The 19,832-nt window shown below is 47.1% G+C and overlaps 1 protein-coding gene across 6 annotated transcripts in view; it reads right to left on the bottom strand.

Annotated features, from left to right (window-relative positions):
• Nucleotides 1-19,832, bottom strand: part of LOC138246308 (leukocyte immunoglobulin-like receptor subfamily B member 4A) — a 489,529-nt gene that overhangs the window by 113,651 nt on the left and 356,046 nt on the right. For 5 of the 6 annotated variants that reach the window (XM_069200794.1, XM_069200789.1, XM_069200791.1 and 2 more), the window contains one exon: nt 10,164-10,454. The exons of the other annotated variant lie outside the window; for it this stretch is intronic. In XM_069200794.1, the coding sequence (XP_069056895.1) occupies nt 10,164-10,454 (291 nt within the window). The remainder of the gene's footprint in view (nt 1-10,163; nt 10,455-19,832) is intronic. 6 annotated transcript variants of the gene reach the window in all.

The following is a 19,832-nucleotide window of genomic DNA, read 5'->3' as shown; positions in this document are numbered from 1 at the left end:
CCAGGACTTTCTGGGAGGCACACCTACCTCCCACCAGGTCAGAGTTTAACCTCTGAACCTGGCCATCCAACCCAGAGTCGACACCCTGAGGTTGGCAACTGCCTGGCACGCCAGGACTTTCTGGGGGGCACACCTACCCCCCACCAGGTCAGAGTTTAACCTCTGAACCTGACCATCCAACCCAGAGTCAACACCCTGAGGTTGGACAATTGCCTGGCACAGCAGGACTTCTTGGGAGGCACACCTACCTCCCACCCGGTCAGAGTTTGACCTCTTCACCTGGTAAGCCAACCCAGAGTCACCACCCTGAGGTTGAACCATTGCCTGGCATTCCAGGACTTTCTGGGGGGCACATCTACCCCCCACCAGGTCAAAGTTTAACCTCTGAACCCGGTTATCCAACCCAGAGTCACCACCCTGAGGTTGAATCTTTGCCTGGCATGCCAGGACTTCCTGGGGGGCACTCTCACCCCCCACAAGGGACACGCCGTCCCCAAGGGCCACACAAGAGTCTGGTTGGCGCAGGTCTCCCGACCTCTGCCCATCCGGCAGAGTCTGGGTTTCCCCCAAACCAGAAACGGTCTCACCTGGGTCATTCCTGGGGGGCTCTGCTCTCAGAGCTGACCCCTGACTTTCAAGATCCTCCACTGGGATCTGCCACCCCCTCTCAACCCTATGTCTGGACTTCTGCACCCCCTCACTAGGAGTGGTACTGCCAGACACCAGAACTGTTGGGATGCTGTCTACAGTCATCCCCCCAAGTTCTTCTGACACTGCGGGGCTTCCCTCAAAAGGTGGCCCTACGGTACAGGTTAGGCTCTGAGACCTACCTGGGACACTACAATCCTCTCCCACCTCACTTGGTCGGGAACCACCTAGACCACTCCCTTCAGGAGCACCCCCAAATGCCTCTTCAGACTCTCTGGTACTCACCCAAAAGTCTGCCTCCACTGTAAGTTCCCTGGGGTCAGAGAACTCACACTCCACCTGGTGTTGGCGTAGCTCTGGAAAATAAGGACCAGACATATGCTCTCCAGCAATTACATCACTCTGCCCTTCACATGTATTAACCACAGTACCCTTCACCCAACCACCCAGTAACTCAGCCTTGGAAAAGCACTCTATGTCACCCTCTTGAGACTGGTGAGACAGTATCTGCCTGTCCCTGACACTCAACCCATACTCTTCTGGGATGTCTCTACACTCTATATCCAGGATGTCCACCAGGGGGGAACCCTTTTCTCTGTCACTCTCTGCTAGAGTCAGTAAAGTGTCCCTCCCCCCAGTAGGAATATGACTCCCTGTGCCAGTTCCCCAATCCTTCTCAGGGACCCTGTGCATAACGGGAACTACCTCATACTCTTGAACCACCTGGGGTGTGTCAACTCCCTTCTTCAAGTTGGGCACCACATCTCTGGGCTTGTGCCCTTCTTCAGCAGTACTGGATGCAAGATTTTTGCTGCCACCATCTGAACTGGACTCAGCCCTTCCGGCCTCCAGTTTCAGCTCTTTACAGCTCAGCTCCTGAGCTGCAATCTTTTCTTCTTCCCGGGCTAAGAGACTTGTTGCCTCAGCCCTTTCAAGAAACTCATCTAGTTCTTCCACCCACCGCTCTCGAGCTCGGAGCCATTCTGCTCTCACTGGATCTCTTTCCTCATCTGAGTCGTCATCCTCCTCATTTGAGTAGTCCCCCTCCTCATCTGAGGGGTATTTAGTCATTTGGTTTTTTTCTGCCTCTCTCTCTGCCCAGACTACGTAGGCATGTAGCATTTCCATCTTAGTAGATTTCCTTGATACAGGAAGGCCCCATTTTCTGCAAAGCCTCCTTAAGTCAGCATTAGTGAGGTGGTCAGTAGGCACAAAGAGTGAGTAGGTAAGCAATCTCATTGCTGACAAGGTCTTACCGGCAAAAACCAAAATCCAAAGTCCAAAATATCAATGGTATATCCAGGAGGACATCAGAGAACCAAAAGCAAAAAAAAAAAAGATGAAAGATCAAGTTGACCTTCAACTGTGGGTAGGTAGTGAAATACTTAGCTACTGTATGTCACTGCACAAACACAAGTCCTATCCTCACCGCTGATCACCAATGTTAGAAATGGGGTTTTTGGTTGGCAGTCAGGTTGCCCTCTGTCCATGCAAGAACCCTCACTCTAGTCAGGGTAAGTCACACACAATCCAAAATCAGCCTGTGCTCACCCTCCGGTAGCTTGGCACGAGCAGTCAGGCTTAACTTAGAAGGCAATGTGTAAAGCATTTGTGCAATAAATCATACAACACCATAGTATAACACCACAAAAATACACCACACAGTGTTTAGAAAAATATAGAATATTTATCTGGGTAATTGTAGGTCAAAACGATCAAAGTTGCAATACGAATTTGTAAAGATATCACTGAAAAGTGATATTAAGGGGGTCATTCTAATTCTGGCGGGCGGCGGAGGCCGCCCGCCAGAATTCCGCCCCCATAATACCGCTCCGCGGTCAGAAGACCGCGGAGGGTATTATGAGTTTTTCCCTGGGCTGGCGGGCGGTCTCCAAAAGACCGCCCGCCAGCCCAGGGAAAAACTCCCTTCCCACGAGGATGCCGGCTCGTAATCGAGCCGGCGGAGTGGGAAGGTGCGACGGGTGCAGTAGCACCCGTCGCGTATTTCAGTGTCTGCAAGGCAGACACTGAAATACCTTGCGGGGCCCTCTTACGGGGGCCCCTGCCGTGCCCATGCCATTGGCATGGGCACGGCAGGGGCCCCCAGGGGCCCCGCGACCCCCCCTACCGCCATCCTGTTCATGGCGGCTTTCCCGCCATGAACAGGATGGCGGTAGGGGGGTCAGAATCCCCCATGGCGGCGCAGCAAGCTGCGCCGCCATGGGGGATTCTGAGGGCAGCGGTAAACCGGCGGGAGACCGCCGGTTTACCCTTTCTGACCGCGGCCAAAGCGCCGCGGTCAGAATGCCCTGCGGGGCACCGCCGGTCTGTCGGCGGTGCTCCCGCCGACCCTCGCCCCGGCGGTCGAAGACCGCCGGGGTTAGAATCAGGGCCTAAGTGTCTTTAAGTCTTTAAAAAGCAATAAAGTGTCTTTCAAGCACAGAGTACCTGGTTTCTGGTGGGAAATCTCCTCAGAGGGCCACAGGAGAAGAGATGCGTGGAAAAAGGGGTGTGTGCGTCGATTTCCTCTCAGCACACACAGACTTGCGTCGTTCTTTTCCACGCGGGGAAGTCGGGCGTCGTTTTCCGGCGCGCAGACAGTCTCTTTTTGTGGATCGCGGGGATTACCAGATGTCCCGGGTCTGTGCGTGGATTCTCCTGCTTATTTTCCGGCTGCGCGTCGTTCTGCGGGGCTGCGCGTCGAAGTTTCGATCTCACGGTAGGCGTCGCGTCGATTTCTCCTTGGAAGTCGGGCGGCGTTGTCCTTGCGAGGCCGTGCGTCGAAATTTTGGTCTCACGGCAGGCGTCGCGTTGATTTCTCCTTGGAAGTCGGGCGGCGTTGTCCTTGCGAGGCCGTGCGTCAAAGTTTCGCACTCACGGTAGGCGTTGCGTCGATTTCTCCTGGAAAGTCGGGCGGCTTTGTCCTTGCGAGGTTGTGCGTCGAAGTCTCGATCGTCCCGAGGGCGTCGCGTCGATCAGCGTCGGTGTGCGGCGTTTTTCTCGCCGCGAAACAAGCTGTGCGTCGAAATTTTCGGCGCACGGAGCGTCCAAGTGAAAGGCAGAAGTCTTTTTGGTCCTGAGACTTCAAGGAACAGGAGGCAAGCTCTATCCAAGCCCTTGGAGAGCACTTTCACAGCCAGACAAGAGTTCAGCAAGGCAGCAGGGCAACAGCAAGACAGCAGTCCTTTGTAGAAAGCAGACAGGTGAGTCCTTTGAGCAGCCAGGCAGTTCTTCTTGTCAGGATGTAGTTTCTGGTTCAGGTTTCTTCTCCAGCAAGTGTCTGATGAGGTAGGGCAGAGGCCCTGTTTTATACTAAGTTGTGCCTTTGAAGTGGGGGTGACTTCAAAGAGTCTCTAAGAAATGCACCAAGTTCCCTTTCAGCTCAATCCTGTCTGCCAGAGTCCCAGTAGGGGGTGTGGCAGTCCTTTGTGTGAGGGCAGGCCCTCCACCCTCCCAGCCCAGGAAGACCCATTCAAAATGCAGATGTATGCAAGTGAGGCTGAGTACCCTGTGTTTGGGGTGTGTCTGAGTGAATGCACAAGGAGCTGTCAACTAAACCTAGCCAGACGTGGATTGAAGGGCACAACAAGATTTTAGTGCAAAGAAATGCTCACTTTCTAAAAGTGGCATTTCTAGAATAGTAATATTAAATCCGACTTCACCAGTCAGCAGGATTTTGTATTACCATTCTGGCCATACTAAATATGACCTTCCTGCTCCTTTCAGATCAGCAGCTGCCACTTCAACAGTGTATGAGGGCAGCCCCAATGTTAGCCTATGAAAGGAGCAGGCCTCACAGTAGTGTAAAAACGAATTTAGGAGTTTCACACTACCAGGACATATAACTACACAGGTACATGTCCTGCCTTTTACCTACACCGCACCCTGCTCTAGGGGTTACCTAGGGCACACATTAGGGATGACTTATATGTAGTAAAAGGGGAGTTCTAGGCTTGGCAAGTACTTTTAAATGCCAAGTCGAAGTGACAGTGAAACTGCACACACAGGCCTTGCAATGGCAGGCCTGAGACAGGGTTAAGGGGCTACTGAGGTGGGTGGCACAACCAGTGCTGCAGGCCCACTAGTAGCATTTAATCTACCTGCCCTAGGCACATGTAGTGCACTCTACCAGGGACTTACAAGTAAATTAAATAGTCAATCATGGATAAACCAATCAGTAGTACAATTTACCCAGAGAGCATATGCACTTTAGCACTGGTTAGCAGTGGTAAAGTGCCCAGAGGTCAAAAGCCAACAACAACAGGTCAGAAAAAATAGGAGGAAGGAGGCAAAAAGTTTGGGGATGTCCCTGTCAAAAAGCCAGGTCCAACATACACTATATACCCGGAGCCTGTAAACTAAATGCTACCAGTGAGCATGCAGCAGTTATTGTGCCACCCACTTAAGTTGTACTCTAAAACATGTCCCAGGCCTGCCATTGCAGCCCGAATACAGTGTTAATCTGCCATCCTGACTTGGAATTTGAACCCCCTTGTTAAGCCTTAAACTCCCTTTTTTTTACACATCACCCTTACTGATACCGCAAAGCCGGCCCACGGATGCTTGTTTCTTCTCCAGGGAGGACCTGGCCTGTTCCCATGGGGAACAGTGTCAAGACTGATTTGTATATGGCTGGGGTGACACAGTGGGCAAGAAAAGATGATGAATTTAGTCCCAGATTTCTGACTGGGGGGTGAATGCTTGACATTGTTTACCATTCCGTCCATCATCTGTTCTTTTTCTATTTGTTACCCCAAATGAAAAAGGGTATACCACCGGATTCAAGCTAGCCTGGCTGATGAGGAGTTACACCCTGAAGCAGGTCCCAGGATGCTTGTTTTCAGTCCAGGGAAGGCTTGGCCTGGCAGTTCGGGCTGGACTATTCCCATGGGGAGCAGGGTCAAGTCTGATTTTCATATGGCTGTGTCCAAACTGGGGTGGCATGGTGAGCAAAAAACAATGGATTTAGGACCAGATCTCTGACTGGGGGTGACTGTTTGACACACCCCAGTTAACCAACAACCCAATTTCTCACAGTTAGGACAGGTCTGCATGTAGTGAAGTTAGCTGATGGCAATGTGTGAAACATGAAAAAGTGGTTCCTGTTCCTGATAGCCTGGTATCAGGAAAAAACGTGATGAATGAGATGCCTGATGTGGTAAAACAAGATGAATTTGAAGAAGCAATACATCAGTTAAGTCTAGCACGGTTAAGGAAACCTCCACATTGGAGGCAAGACTATGCAACGTATTAGAAGGGTTTTTAACATGTCTATATTGCAGTATAAACTGTGGGTCGCAAGCCAATATTTGGTGGGTTCTGAAAATCCAAGCAACAAATAAAGATGCCTTTAAATCCTGCACCTATTGTGTCACATTTGCTGCGCTTCAAAGAGAGAGGTCAAATGTCAGGCTATGTGGCTTATTTTGAGTCTGATAATCAACGGGCTGCCAGACTCGTGGTGGCTGTCGGACTGCCGCTGCTGTGGCGGTCCGACAACCACATTACGAGGTTGGAGGGCAGACCGCCAACTTCCAACCGTCCCCACCAGGATCAGTGATCCAAACGGGCTGACGGCGGTGCAGGTTGGAATCAGCCAGGGCAGCCCTGATGATTACAACCTTGTTCTCCGCCAGCCTTTTCAAGATGGTTCAACCGCCATGAAAAGGTTGGCAGAGAACAGGTGCAGGGGGCCACATGGGGGCCCTGAACTGCCCGTGCTGGCACGGGAAGTGCAGGGGTCCCTAGCACCCTCGAAATGTGCACTGTCTGCTGTGCAGCCAGTGCACATTTCGAGGGTGCTGGTGCGTTCTGCGTGCAGCAGTATTGCCGCCAGCTCTATATAATGAGCTGGTCACATGGGCAGTGCAGGGGTCCCCAGCACCCTCTAAATATGCACTGTCTGCTGTGCAGCCAGTACACATTTCGAGGGTGGTGGTGTGTTCTGCGTGCAGCAGTACTGTCGCCGGCTCTATTATGAGCTGGTGACAATGCTGCCGCCACTTTCCCACTGAGCTGACCGGCGGAAACCTCAGCCCAGTGGGAAAGTCGTAATAGGGACTGTGTGGAGGATGCCAGCATGGCAGCAACCTCCTCATCTGGAGTTTGGCGGACGGGTTTTCCCGTCCGCCAAACTCGTAATTGGAACCTATGTCTTCTGACAAGTTGCTGCCTTTATTTTTAACATGGGGCTTACAAACTGCTCTCACTTTGCAGTCAGTGAAAGAAAAGGAAAAGCAAATCATGTGACAATCTTGCTGGGGTACAGAGAATGTGAAAGGAAAGGTTGTAGGATGTTATTTTTGTAACACACAACAAAATGTAAATACCTTTACACATTCAGCAGATAGGAAAGCAAAAAGGAAGCACATTTTCTTTGTAATTCTGAAGTGTGATGGAAGCAAAGATTTGAATAGATCAACTCAAATCAAGACGCTTTACTTGGTGATACATAGATGACAAACATTTATTGAAAGCTGATTTCCCTCAAGACTTCCCTTTCTACCAGCCTTTTCATGGCGGGGTCACTGCCATCAAAAGGATTGTGGAAAAGCAGTGCTGTGGGTCACAGGGGGCCCTTCCACTGACCACGACCATGTCAGCATCCTCTAAATGTGGACTGTCTTCTATGCAGACAGTGTGCATTCTGAGGGTGCTGTGTGCAATGGTCTAAAGGAGCCGATCAGCCTGGTGGAAACATCGTAATGTGGCAATGGTGAGGCCGCTCGCTTGACGGCTGCCTCGCCACCGTCATATTGGTGTTTTGGTGGTTTAACTGCCCAACTCCTAATCAGGCCCAATAGTGGACATTTCAAAAGAAAATCTACTGTCTGTAAATGACAGTGCGCTGCCACACAATGTTTTAGTTGCAATAAAAATTGCCCATCTCATGTCAATTAAAGCCAGAGGGCTCGTGAAAGTTTGTGTTCGGAAAAAGTGGGTCGTGTGACTCAAACGTTTGGGAAGCAATGATGTATTGTAATATTTATGTATTGTTTTGTTTTGTTGATATTTTGCTTTGTAGTCATTCCCTTTTCTGTAATTTACATTTCATGTGTATTCCTATGTTTGTTATTGGTCATTGTTTAAGGTGTTTAAGGAAAGGGATTATATATATGTCATAGTTATGTGTTTTAGTGATATTGTTCACGTTCTAGTTTTACATCACCTGACTGCCACTTATTAGTTTCGAAGCTTCTATATGGAATGTTAATATTTACCATGAGGCAATTTGCAAGCTGGTCTCTTGGAAGTTTTATGACTCGTTGGTGACCTACTGGAAATAAAGCCAGGGGTAGCGGAAGTGACATCACATGCCATTTAACCTTTTCTTTCATTAACGCATGCATGCATGCTTACTCAGACACACACATTCACGCACTTTCTCTCACTTAAACACACTCTCACCCACTGTCAAGCACACAACATATATTTTAAAAACAATTTTGTTTACCTTACCTGCCAGGGAGTGGCATATTCCAGCTAATTGTAATACATTATTTATTACAATACTAATGAATACCAAAATATTATTCACTATTACTGCAATAAAAAAATTGAGAGAAAACAAGGAAAGTGGAGCCGCACCAGACGTCCAAATGGACAAGCTGACTTGTGTATCTGGCACTGATTTTGCCACCACTGAGGCCAGGAAGGGCCGGCTTTTGGGCGGTGCGAGCGGTGCGGCCTCAGGGGGGCGCTGTGTTTAGCAATAACGTCCAAAACTTGCGATTTAAAAGCACCTGCTGAAAAGTTCCTTGTGCGTCCAGCCTTCAGGAAACAATTAAAATGTCAAGATACCTCTTGTGATTAATGTTCCTGCTAGGGAGAGAGACAGGAGTTTTGCCTTTTGGCAGCTTTGACTCAACATAAAGTAGCATAGACGGTTAATATGCCTGCTGCGAAAAACAGAACTATGGGGTATATTTAAGAAAAGTGGTGCTGCACACAATGCAGCACCACTTTTCTTGCATCCCTTAGTGCCCCCCTAACGCTACCATGTGTGCGTCATATTTAAAATATGGTGCACCATGGCGGTAGCTAGGGTACTAGCATCAGAATTTTTTACGCTAGTCTGGCGCTTTGCAGGATTAGGGTAAAAAATGTTGACGCTAATCTTGCAAAGCTCCCAGAAGCCCACTGTAACCAATGGAAGCATCCTTTTAATGCCTGCTCAGATCAGGCGTTAAAAGTGCCGGAAAAAATGACGCAAAGAAATTTGACAGATTTCTTTGTGTCATTTTTTTGGCCTACCTAATGGGGGATGCCCTCTTTGCATACATTTTGCCTGGTGCAGGCATAATGTAGCGCAAAGAGTTACAAAGTGGCTCAATGAATGCATCGCGCCACTTTGTAAATATGGCAGAGCGTTTTCGGCCTCCTAACGCCACATTAGCGTAAAAAAAGTGACACTAATGTGGCGTTAGAAGGCACTAGGGGCTCTTAAATATGACACTATGGGGCATATTTGAAAAAAGTGGTGCTGCACACAGTGCTCCACCACTTTTCTTGCGCCATTTAGTGCCCTCCTAACGCCACCATGTATGTGTCATATTTAAAATACGGCACACCATGGTGGTAGTTAGGGGACTAGCTTCAGACATTTTTTACGCTAGTCCGGTGCTTTGCAGGATTAGTATAAAAAATGTTGACTCTAATCCTGCAAAGCACCCATTGGCCCATTGTAACCAATGGAAGCCTCCTTTTAATGCCTGCTCTGACCAGGCGTTAAAAGTGCGGGAAAAAAATGATGCAAAAAAAAATATGTCAGATTTATTTGTGCCATTTTTTTGCCCCCCGCCTAATGGGGGAATACCACCTTTGCATAAAATATGCCTGGCAAAGGCATAATATAACACAAAGGGATACAAAGTGGCGCAATGCATGCATTGCGCCACTTTGTAAGTATGGCATGGCGTTTTTGACCTTCTAACGCCACATTTGTGTAAAAAAATGATGCTAATATGGCGTTAGAATGGCGCTAGCACCTCTTAAATATGCCCCTAGATTTTATGTGGATAGCTGAGTTGATTAGTAAAGTCAGCCTTTACAAGTGCATTCAAACACATGAATGTATGTGAAAGGGGAGCGATGGAGAGATGAGGGGCACATTTGCCGGGTGGTAGTGAGTGAAACCGAGGAGGAGGTCATGGGGTGGGGGGCGCCACAATAAAATGTCGCACAGGGCGCCACCAGTCCTAAAGCAGGCCCTGAGGCCAGGGGTTGCAAAGGCAGTGCCAGGGGTCGCAAGGAGCAAGCCAGGGGTCGCAGCTGCGACCCTTGACAATCCCTAAATGTCATCCAGGAATAAATCATTCTTAAAACTTACCTACAGTGTCCCGGGCGGTTCCTGTTGAAAATGGGAACTTCACAGACGTTACATACACACATGCCCAAGACAAGCCTCTTTTTGCGAATGGACAAAACAATCAAGGGACTTACTAATGAAATAACCTTTCTCTTTTCCATCTGTGAGTTTTCTCGGCATTTAAGCATCAAATGTTTACACAGCTCACCTTCCATAATTTGTATGGGTTCACTGAGCTGTGATTCCACATATTCTCCTGACTCCCGGATCTGGTATGAACACCTGTACTTCGTGCCAACTCTAGCATTGTCGCCGCTGATGGAAAATGTCACGCGCTGGCTCCCAGATGAAGGCGCGCGATCAGTTAGAGGTGCCTGCACTGCATCTTTGTACAGAAAAAATCTTTTCACTATCATGTCTTGGGGTGCTGAGCAGTTAATTTTGTAATCTCCTTTTACGCCCTGCACAGCCACAGAGGAGATGGACGGGATGCGCAGATCTGAAAGAGGCAAAGAGATATTTTGTTGAATGACATTGAGAGACATCAGCGTTTGAATTGCCAAAAGTTTTTCTTAAGCACTGAATACCCGGGTTGTTAAATAACTAGTTTTGATTCCACTTCCTGCCTCTTTCTTCCAACAACCTACTGTCCTTTCTCTTTACCACTCACATCCAGGTTCTTTGCATCCCTTTGCACCGTGTTTCTATCTTTCTTTTCCTCATCCTTTCAGCCGTTTCTGCCCCTCTCTCTTGCTTTAGGCCAAAGTCTGATGATGGCAAATAACTTCAGGCCCCCAGAAACGAGTAAGGTTCGCCTCTGTGGCTGTGAGCAGGCTACATGTAGCCAATGCAGCTAGCCCTTTTGTGCAGTTTAATCATTATTTTTATACCGAGGTGTTAATTTTGTGTAAAAAGATCACCCAGTATTCAGCGAAAATATTATCTGATGCGTGGTTTAGCACCAGCAAATAACAGTTAACTGTAAATATCCATGTTAATGTCATGGACTATCGATCTCATCTTGAAATACTGACTTGGTTGTGACAGGAAAGATTTCATGATTTTCCAAACATGTTTCATGCTTACACAGAACACATCCTCTATCCATCCTGCACCCCCGAAATGTCCATGCTCGCAGTGATCAGATTGCATAGCCGGCAGCAGACGCTTGGCTTCCTTTCATCGATTGAACACAGGCAAAAGATGCACGGATTTTTTTTTGCCACAGATTAAAGTGGGGCTTAATGAATGTGATTGCAGACACGCTACAGAACATTTATATTTTAATGGAAGCCATTGGTTGAGACTGATTTGGATTATTACTTAGGGCCTGATTCACAGTTTGGCGGACGGGTTACACTGTCACAAACACGAAGGATATCCTGTCCACCATATTACGATGTCCACAAGATATAATGAACTCGAAATACGGTAGACAGGATATTCTGTCACGTTTGTGACAGAGTAACCCCATTCGCCAAACTATAAATCAGGCCCTTATTTTAGAGTGGAGTGGTGTAGAGTGGAATAACGTACAGTAGGGTGAGGTAGCGTGGAGTGGCGTACACTAGAGTGGCATAGAGTGGAGTGAGGTACTGTGTAATGGTATATAGTGTAGTGGCATAAAGTGGAATAGCATAGATTGCAGTGGCATACAGTGGAGTTGCGCACTGTGGAATAGCGTACAGTGGTGTGGTGTAGAATGGTGGGACATACAGTGGAGTGGCATAGACTGGTTGCCGTAGAATAGAGTGTCATAGAGTGTAATAGCATACAGTGGCGTGCTGTATGCTATTACACTCTAGAGGCGTACAGTGGAGGGGGTAGAGAGGAGTGGCGTACAGTGGATTACCCCAGAGTAGAATGATGTATAGTGGAGTGACATGAAGCGGTGTAAAATGGAACAATGTACAGTGGAGAGGCGCAGAGTGGAGTTTGGTACTGTAAACAGATGTAATATGAAAGTGTGGGAAGCGATGTGGATATAATATAGAGGAATATAGATCATGAGATGCAAATAGTAATTTCTGGTAGCAAGTGTAACTAGTTTAGGTAGAATTCAAGTTATAAGTCTCAAAATACTTAGTTATATATTGTGCAGCATATACTGTGGTATCTTCATAAGTATACTGCAGTACATGCCGATGACAAGGCAGTATATGATTGGCTGATGGTTATGTTTAGAAAACATAAAAGGCAGTCATTTATTTTGAGCACACTTTCACTGAGTTCTGGTTCAGGGCCTTAGAAACAGGTAGACAGTAGATGTTATTGTTGTTCTTTAACTATTACCACTTTATGAAGGTGGTACTAGGTTGTGGAATGTATTTATACTTTTCTATATATTTTTCAAACACTTTACGGGGAACCGCCCTACTATTTAGAAAGGAAAGTACTGCGGTAGTTACAGGAAAAAATAAAAAATATATAGAAAAAAATAAAAAATACACTGTTGTGCACTATTTTAGTGAAAAATAGGACCTGATTATGAGGCTGGCGGTCCTAGGACTGCCAGGCCCGCTGTGGAAGTCGGACCGCTGCGCGTGTGGTGGTCCGACCTCCACATTACAAGTTTGGGGTGCGGACCTGCCGGTAGACCGCCGTCCCCGCCAGGATCCTAGAGCCAGACGGGGTGATGGTGATCGGGCGTATGATCAGCCATGGCGGCACTGGGCTCAGCGCCGCCTAGCTGATTACAACCCTACTTTCTGCCAGCTTTTTAATGATGAAGACCCCGTGCCCAGCACCATCGCAATACGCACTGTCTGAGCTGCAGACAGTGAGCATTACAAGGATGCTGGAGTGTTAGGATATTAAAGGAGGTGAGGCCAATATCCTAATTATAATCCCACTAGTCAGCCCGACTGGAACGAGTATTACAATGTCCCACCGGTCAGCCCAGCAGGAACATTGTAATATGCCCAGGGGGGATGTCACCGCCATGGCAGTGGCATCCTCCCCGTGAGTCTGGCGGTCCTGCAGTGGGACCACCTAAGTCCTAGTGAGGCCCAGAGTGTAATACAGTGTATCAATAATTTTTAAACAAATGTAATTTTTTAAACTTTTTTTTAGGTACCACAGAACTTCCTAGGTAGCATTGCAGTACTCTATAAAAGGCTTGTAAAATATATGGAAACTTTATGTAGAAACGTTTTTTATAAAGAATTATTTTTATAAAAAAATGAAAATACACTGTAGTACACTATATTTGTGAAATATAGTATAGCACAGTATATTTTCAACTTTTTACATATTTATGTTTTTTTGTTTTTCTAAGTACTAGGGAATTTCCGAGGTAGTACCACGGTACTCCAGAAAATTGGTGTAAAAATTATAGAAACTTATAAATAATTTTCTATACCGATTACCACTTTAATAAAGTGATAATAGATATGAGCAAAATATAAAACCTAATACTTATAATGAGTATGGCCGTTCTACTGCCATCCTGTGGCAGCAGCGTTCTCAAGTACTACACTGAGTTGGCGGTCTTTCACCTGCCGTATTGCGATGCATGCAGCCTGAACCACCAACCGCGTTGACAGAGTGTCCCCTGCCTGCGAAGCGGCAGACTGCAATGCTGGTTATTTGTACTCCATCGCCATTAGGGATGTGGGCTCCCACCGAGCGGGATTCTGAAAACACAGTGGCACTGGCAGTTCCCTTGCAGCATGCACAGGCCCTTGTGGTACGCACTCATCAAACCACCATAACAGTGGCCATTTGATAGACACAAATACAACACACCTGCTGTCCATTGGCCAAGTGGATTCACCTGCGAATCACACTATAAAAACATACCTCATTCCAGACCATGACCCTTTGCCAATCCACTGCAGCACAGCAGTTTGGATAAAACATTCAGGTGAGAGAAAGCAGGTTTTTTTCCCTCCCTCCCTTTTACTACTCTCCACTCACTTTGCCAGCACATTTTTTGTGTATTTTTTGTTGCACTGTCACTGACTTAAATTTGGGAATATGTCACGGCCAAACAATCAACGTTTTTCAGAGGCAGAGTTGGCAGTCATGGTGAATGAAATCTTAAGAGTAGAGCCACAATTGTTTAAAGCCCAAGTCCAACATACCACTATCGGTCAGAAGAGGGACATGTGGTCCTGAATAGTATACAGAGTGAATGCTGTAGGTACTTCCTGCGCACACAGGAAGAAATTAGGAAGAGGTGGAATGACCTATGAGGGTACATTTGCAGGGGCGGGGGGTTCCTCTGCTACAGAGGGTGGGGTGTCCTTCCCCTAGCAGGGTCTCCATTCCACTAGCAGCCGCTGATGTTGAAGGGCCTGAAGACTCATTACCAATGGAAGAGGCCTGATGTTGTGTGGCAGACCTACTTAGGGTATTGTTGAAGTCCCTCAGCACCCCGGCAATTGAAGCCAGGATGGCATTTTGTGCCTGCCACTGCTGCATGGCTTCCTGGTGGTTGCCCATCTGTAGCTGTTGGATTTCCCACATCATGGTGAGTACCTGCCCATCATACCTTGGGAACTTTGGTAGGCTCCCAAGACTTGGGAGATAGTTTCCTGGTCAGTATTGTCCCTTTGAGCCCCCATCCTCTGGCCTAGACCATCCATTCCATACACCCTACCTCCACGTGCCTGTGCCCCCGGAACAAGGTGCCCCCTCCCAGTGGTAGCAGGTTCATCATTGTCAGGGGTGACAAGAGGAGACTCAGGTACCTGTACTGGGGGGCACACAATGGAAGAAACAGTCTTTGAGGCACAGGTTTGGAGGTGAATGGTTGCCTGTGAAGTAGATGCAACAGGGCTGGGAAGAGTCAATATGGGCAGGGTGAGGCTGACAGTTGTTGACTGACTAGGTGTCCCTGATAGGCCAGCTTCGTCATCAGTGTCCAAACATCCTGGGGTGTTGTCCTTACTGCGGCCTTCATCCAGAGGGGTTGTGGCAGTCTATGGTATCCTCTCCATGGTGACAATAGCAAGGTTACCGTGGGAGAAGTGGAACACAGAGTTGCTGTAAGTGATACAACAAGTGATGTTGTGTGATATGCACACACTGCCTTAACATGATTCCCAGAAATAACAATGACAGCTGCTACCAATTCTCATTTCGTACAACATGAGACAATGATATTTCAATAACATACACCATTCTAAAATATGTTAAGCTATGATGGTGGTTATTTGACTGCTGATAGCCTCGTATGCTGTCTAGCTATTGACATGGGTGGTAACCTTTTTATGCCTAGTGAAGTGTATTGCGTGATACATGGCACAAAAAGGTGCACAATGCACAATATTGTCAGAGTAGGGACATGGTATGGGAGTATGTAATTGATATTGAAATAAGCTGAACAATGCACAATAGTGTCAGAATAGGGACACAGTATGGGAGTAGGCAATTGATATTGACATCTAACTCGATGTGCTGCATGTGCCCCCGGTGAGTAAATTTCCACTTAAGGGATCTTTTTTTTAAGGGCAGTTTGAGTGGGAGCTCATCTGTAGCTGTCTTTTGCTTCTAATGGTAGTGGGCCATTGCATTGCTGTCTTTGCCATACACTGTTTCACCATGGAACATTCATGATTGGTTACATTAGTTGTTATTTTTACATGCATGGCATCTCACATTTGGTGCACTGTTCTGGTTGTCTTTATCGTGGAATATTGCCTTCTGAGAATTGTAGTGATATCAGTTCCCAAGATCTAACATCCCATTTGCAAGGCCTGTGAACCAAGGTGAGTTTAGTGGACATGTGGCATGCCAGATAGGGGTATTTGTACACTTGGCACAGAGGGGTGGTGGGTGGTTTGATAATGGAGGTGGGTTAAGGTGGTGAGGGAGCATGTAAGACAATACATTTTGGTGACATGTATGTTGTGGGGACTTACCAGACTCCACTCCCCCAGGTATTCCAGTCAGGCCGCCAGGATGCAGTATGTCCAAGACCTTCTCCTTCCAAGAGGTGAAAGTAGGGGGAGGAGTTGGGGGCCCACCGCCAGTTTTGAGTACTGCCAGCTGGTGCCTGGATGCCATGGGACATACCTTCCCCGTGAGATTATTCTACCTCTTCCTGATGTCCTCCCTTGTGCGTGGATAGCTGCCTACAGAATTCACCCTGTCGACTATCCTCGCCACAACTCCATTTTCCTGGCTATAGATGTTTGCTGGACCTGTGCTCCAAACAGGTGTGGCTCTACCCTGACTATTCCATCCACCATGACCCTCAACTCATCATCTGTGAAACGTGGGTGTTTTTGTGGGGCTACGGTAGTAGTGGTATAGATGGTGAGGTTGTGTTTAAAAAAAAAGTGTTGAAAAAAAGTTAGTGATGAGGTGTAGGTGCTGTGATGTGAGTGGGTGACGGCTGTTGTGTGTTGTGTGTGATTGTAAATTGTGTATTTGGTGCAGGTGTGGAATGTATACGTGGTGAAATGTGTATGGGTGGCATAAGTATTTATCGATAATTCTGTGATAGTTTTTCCTCCTCTGTGGCTGTGAGTGTTGTTCTGTTTGCAAAGGATTGTGGGTTGTGTTATATAGTGCAGTGTGTAGGTGTGTCCAGTGTGTGCATGTGTGTCAGGTGTGGGATATTCAAACTATCCAATGTGGTGTGGTGTTAACTGTAATGTGAGTTCAGTCTGAAGCGGTTTGCCCTGCCAATTGTTTTCCGCCATGGAAGAACTGCTGTTGTGATTTGTGGTTCGTAATTTGATGGGAGGATTTTTGTTGGGCTGGAGTTGCTGGTGGTCTGGATGCCTTTTTTCCATCTGCCAGTGTTCTGACAGTTTCCGAAATGGAGCTGTTTTTAGGCGGTCTGACCTGTTTACCTCCTAATACAGTGGTTGGATGACTGCCTAAATAGCGGTCTTTTGGTGGCCGCCACCCCGGCGGTCTTACCATCAAACAGCCAAGCTTCGGGATGAGGCCATTATGTGTGCCCAGGGCCTGTAAACCAAATGCTACTAGTGGGCCTGCAGCACTGATTGTGCCACCCACATGAGTAGCCATGTAAACATGTCTCAGACCTGCCGCTGCAATGTCTGTGTGTGCAGTTTTGCACTGCCAATTCAACCTGGCAAGTGTAACCACTTGTCAGGCCCAAACCATCCCTTTTACTACATGTCCGTGACTCCTAATGTAGGCCCTAGGTAGCCCTATGGGCAGGGTGCAGTGTATGTTAAAGGTAGGACATGTACTGGTGTGTTTTACATGTCCTGATTATGAAATACTGCTAAATTCGTTTTCCACTATTGCAAGGCCTATCTCTCCCATAGGTTACCATGGAGACTTGCCTTTAAATATCTTATAAGTGCAGTTTCCCATTGTGAGCAGTTAGAGATATGGGGCCAGATGTATCAAAGGATTTTGCATTCACAAATGTTGCGAATTGGTAAATTCCACCGTTTGAGAATGCAAAACTGCCTTTCAGGATGTATGAAAGGCAGGGCAGTGCGATTCCTTAAAATTGAGACTTTGAATAGGGAATCGCAAATAGGGAATCCCTATTTGCAATTACTTGTGCACATGTATCATGCATTTCCTAAATGCGAACTGAGCATTTAGGAAATGCAATTACCACAAATTGAAATTTGGTGGTAACCATGTGCAATTTTTTAAAATGCAATTAAAATTTGCACAATATTTTTGAGGGTGGTGCATCAAAGGGTGCCCTAGGCCCCCAGCACCCTTGGATTTGCATTACCTAATTTGTGAATTCCTAACAGGAATTCACAAATTGGTAAATACAAAACCATTCGCAGGCCCATAGTGATGAAAGGAGTCCCATTCGCTATTAGTGATTCCCTAATAGCGATTGCGAATTTTAAAAAATCGATATTAGGGATTTGCTATTTTCTTACATCCCATTTTGCATTTCTCAAATAGCGATTTCTGCAAATTTGCTATTTAAGAAATTAAAACCGGGTTTTTGATTCATCTGGCCCATGGAGTTTAGAGTCTCTGAACTCAAAATTTTAAAATACATCTTTTGGTAGAGTTGGTTTTTAGATTGCCTGTTTAAAAATGCCACTTTTACAAAGTGGGCATTTTCTTGCTTAACCATTGTGGGCCTCTGCCTGCCTGTGGAATCCATGTCTGTGTCAGACTGACAGTTGAGCTGTTTTTGAATTCCCTCTAGACCAGAGGTCTTCAAACTGGGGGGCAGGCCCCCCTAGGGGGGCCTCAAGTGGTCCCAGGGGGGGCGCCAGACTTTAGCTAAAAGAAGCATTATAAAGTTAACAGGCCTTTGTTTAAAGCAAAAGCAGTTATTGCATTTTTAAAAAGGTAAACAATACTTAACTGCAATGTTTAAATAGGTCTAGACATATTTAAGCATTGCCTTCTTTATAAAATAATTGTGAAAAATTATGAAGGGGGGCCCAATGATTTGTATTTTTCAACTGGGGGGGCGCAGCATTAAAAAGTTTGGAGACCACTGCTCTAGACAGTGACACAAAGGGAGCTGAGGCGTGTTCTGCATATCCTGATGAGTCTACTAGTGGGGAGGGAGGAGCTGACACTTACACTTGAAAGGGCTGTGCCTGTCCTCATACAATGCCGTCTCCAACCCTCTGGTGTGTGTCTGGGGCCAGGCCTGGGCAAGGCAGGAGCTTGTGAACAACAGAGACTTTCCTTTGAAGTCTGCCTACTTCAAAGGCAGAAATGAGTATAAGTAGTGGACCCAAAACCCCAGACTTTTAGGTTACTTCTGGATCGAGGAACCTCTGCCAAGGAGAAGAGCTGGATCCTTGAGGAGGACCTGCCACTCTGCCTATTGCTTTGCTGTGCTAGCCTGCTGCTTTTGCCTGAAGAGGAAAAGAACTGGACTTTGCTTTCTGAAAATCTGCTTGTGAAGTGAACTGGACTTTGTTTTCTGAAAACCTGCTTGTGAAGTTTCCCCAAGGCCTTGGACTGAGCATGCCCCTGTCACGATCTGAATGCTCCTTATGGCGGTTATTTGTCAATCTCGAGGCACCACCTGGTCTCTTGCTGGTTCTGGACTGACCAAGATAAGGGTGACCCTTTCCAGTAGCCACGGTGCTGCCGATAGAGTAACACCAGGCAGACCGTGACCTCCCGAAGGAGTCCCAGAGAAAAATCCCAATCCTGGGAAAAACCTCAGATGCAAGGAACTCCTGAAAAAGAGGCAAGAAAAAAGAGAAGCGTAATATGAACTGGAAACAGCAAAAACTGCAGACAAGATAAAACAGGAGAAGTCCAAAAAAATCACCGGATCCAGGAGCGAGGAGCACCACCAGAACGGAAGTGTTTGCAACGCAAGGAACAGAAGACCAACTGTGCTTATATACTGGCAAACAGGAAGTGGCACGCATGAAGTTCTGAAGACACCATCTTGATTTGGGAAAAGCCACATTAGAGTGAATGGAAAAATAGCCATGGTGTAAAAGAGGAAGCAAAGCATGCAGAGAAGGAAACACAGACTCCTGGGGGAAGAAGAAAAGATGGCTATGAGGGAAACCACAAAGAAAGAGAAAACAAGAAAAAAAAGACAGAAAAAATAGGTAAGAGAGATTTTAAGGGCAAGAGGTGGGCGCAGCGCAAAGCAGCGCCCAAAAAAAGACGTACCGGTCGCGCTGTGGACCGAAAAATAGGCAGCGGCCTGAAACGCGACCCTCAGCAAAAAGGGTCGTCCGGGACAAGGACCGCCAATCTGACCGCGGGCGCGCAAGTAGGGCATCCCCTCCCGAAGCCCCAGGCTTGTCTGGAAAATGCTGAAAAAAGGTACGGACCAAGCGAGGAGCATGGACTGAGGAATCATCTTCCCACGAATAGTCACTAATGGGATAGCCCTTCCAGCGAATCAAAAACTAGAGGCGATCCAGAAAAATGCACGAATTGCATATCTCATGTACTTCATATTAGGATGACCATCAACCAA

This window comes from Pleurodeles waltl, chromosome 7 (assembly GCF_031143425.1).
Source record: "Pleurodeles waltl isolate 20211129_DDA chromosome 7, aPleWal1.hap1.20221129, whole genome shotgun sequence".
NCBI classification, from domain to species: Eukaryota; Metazoa; Chordata; class Amphibia; order Caudata; family Salamandridae; genus Pleurodeles; species Pleurodeles waltl.
The sequence above is the reverse complement of the archived record's forward strand: the minus strand, read 5'-3'. Positions and strand labels throughout refer to the sequence as shown.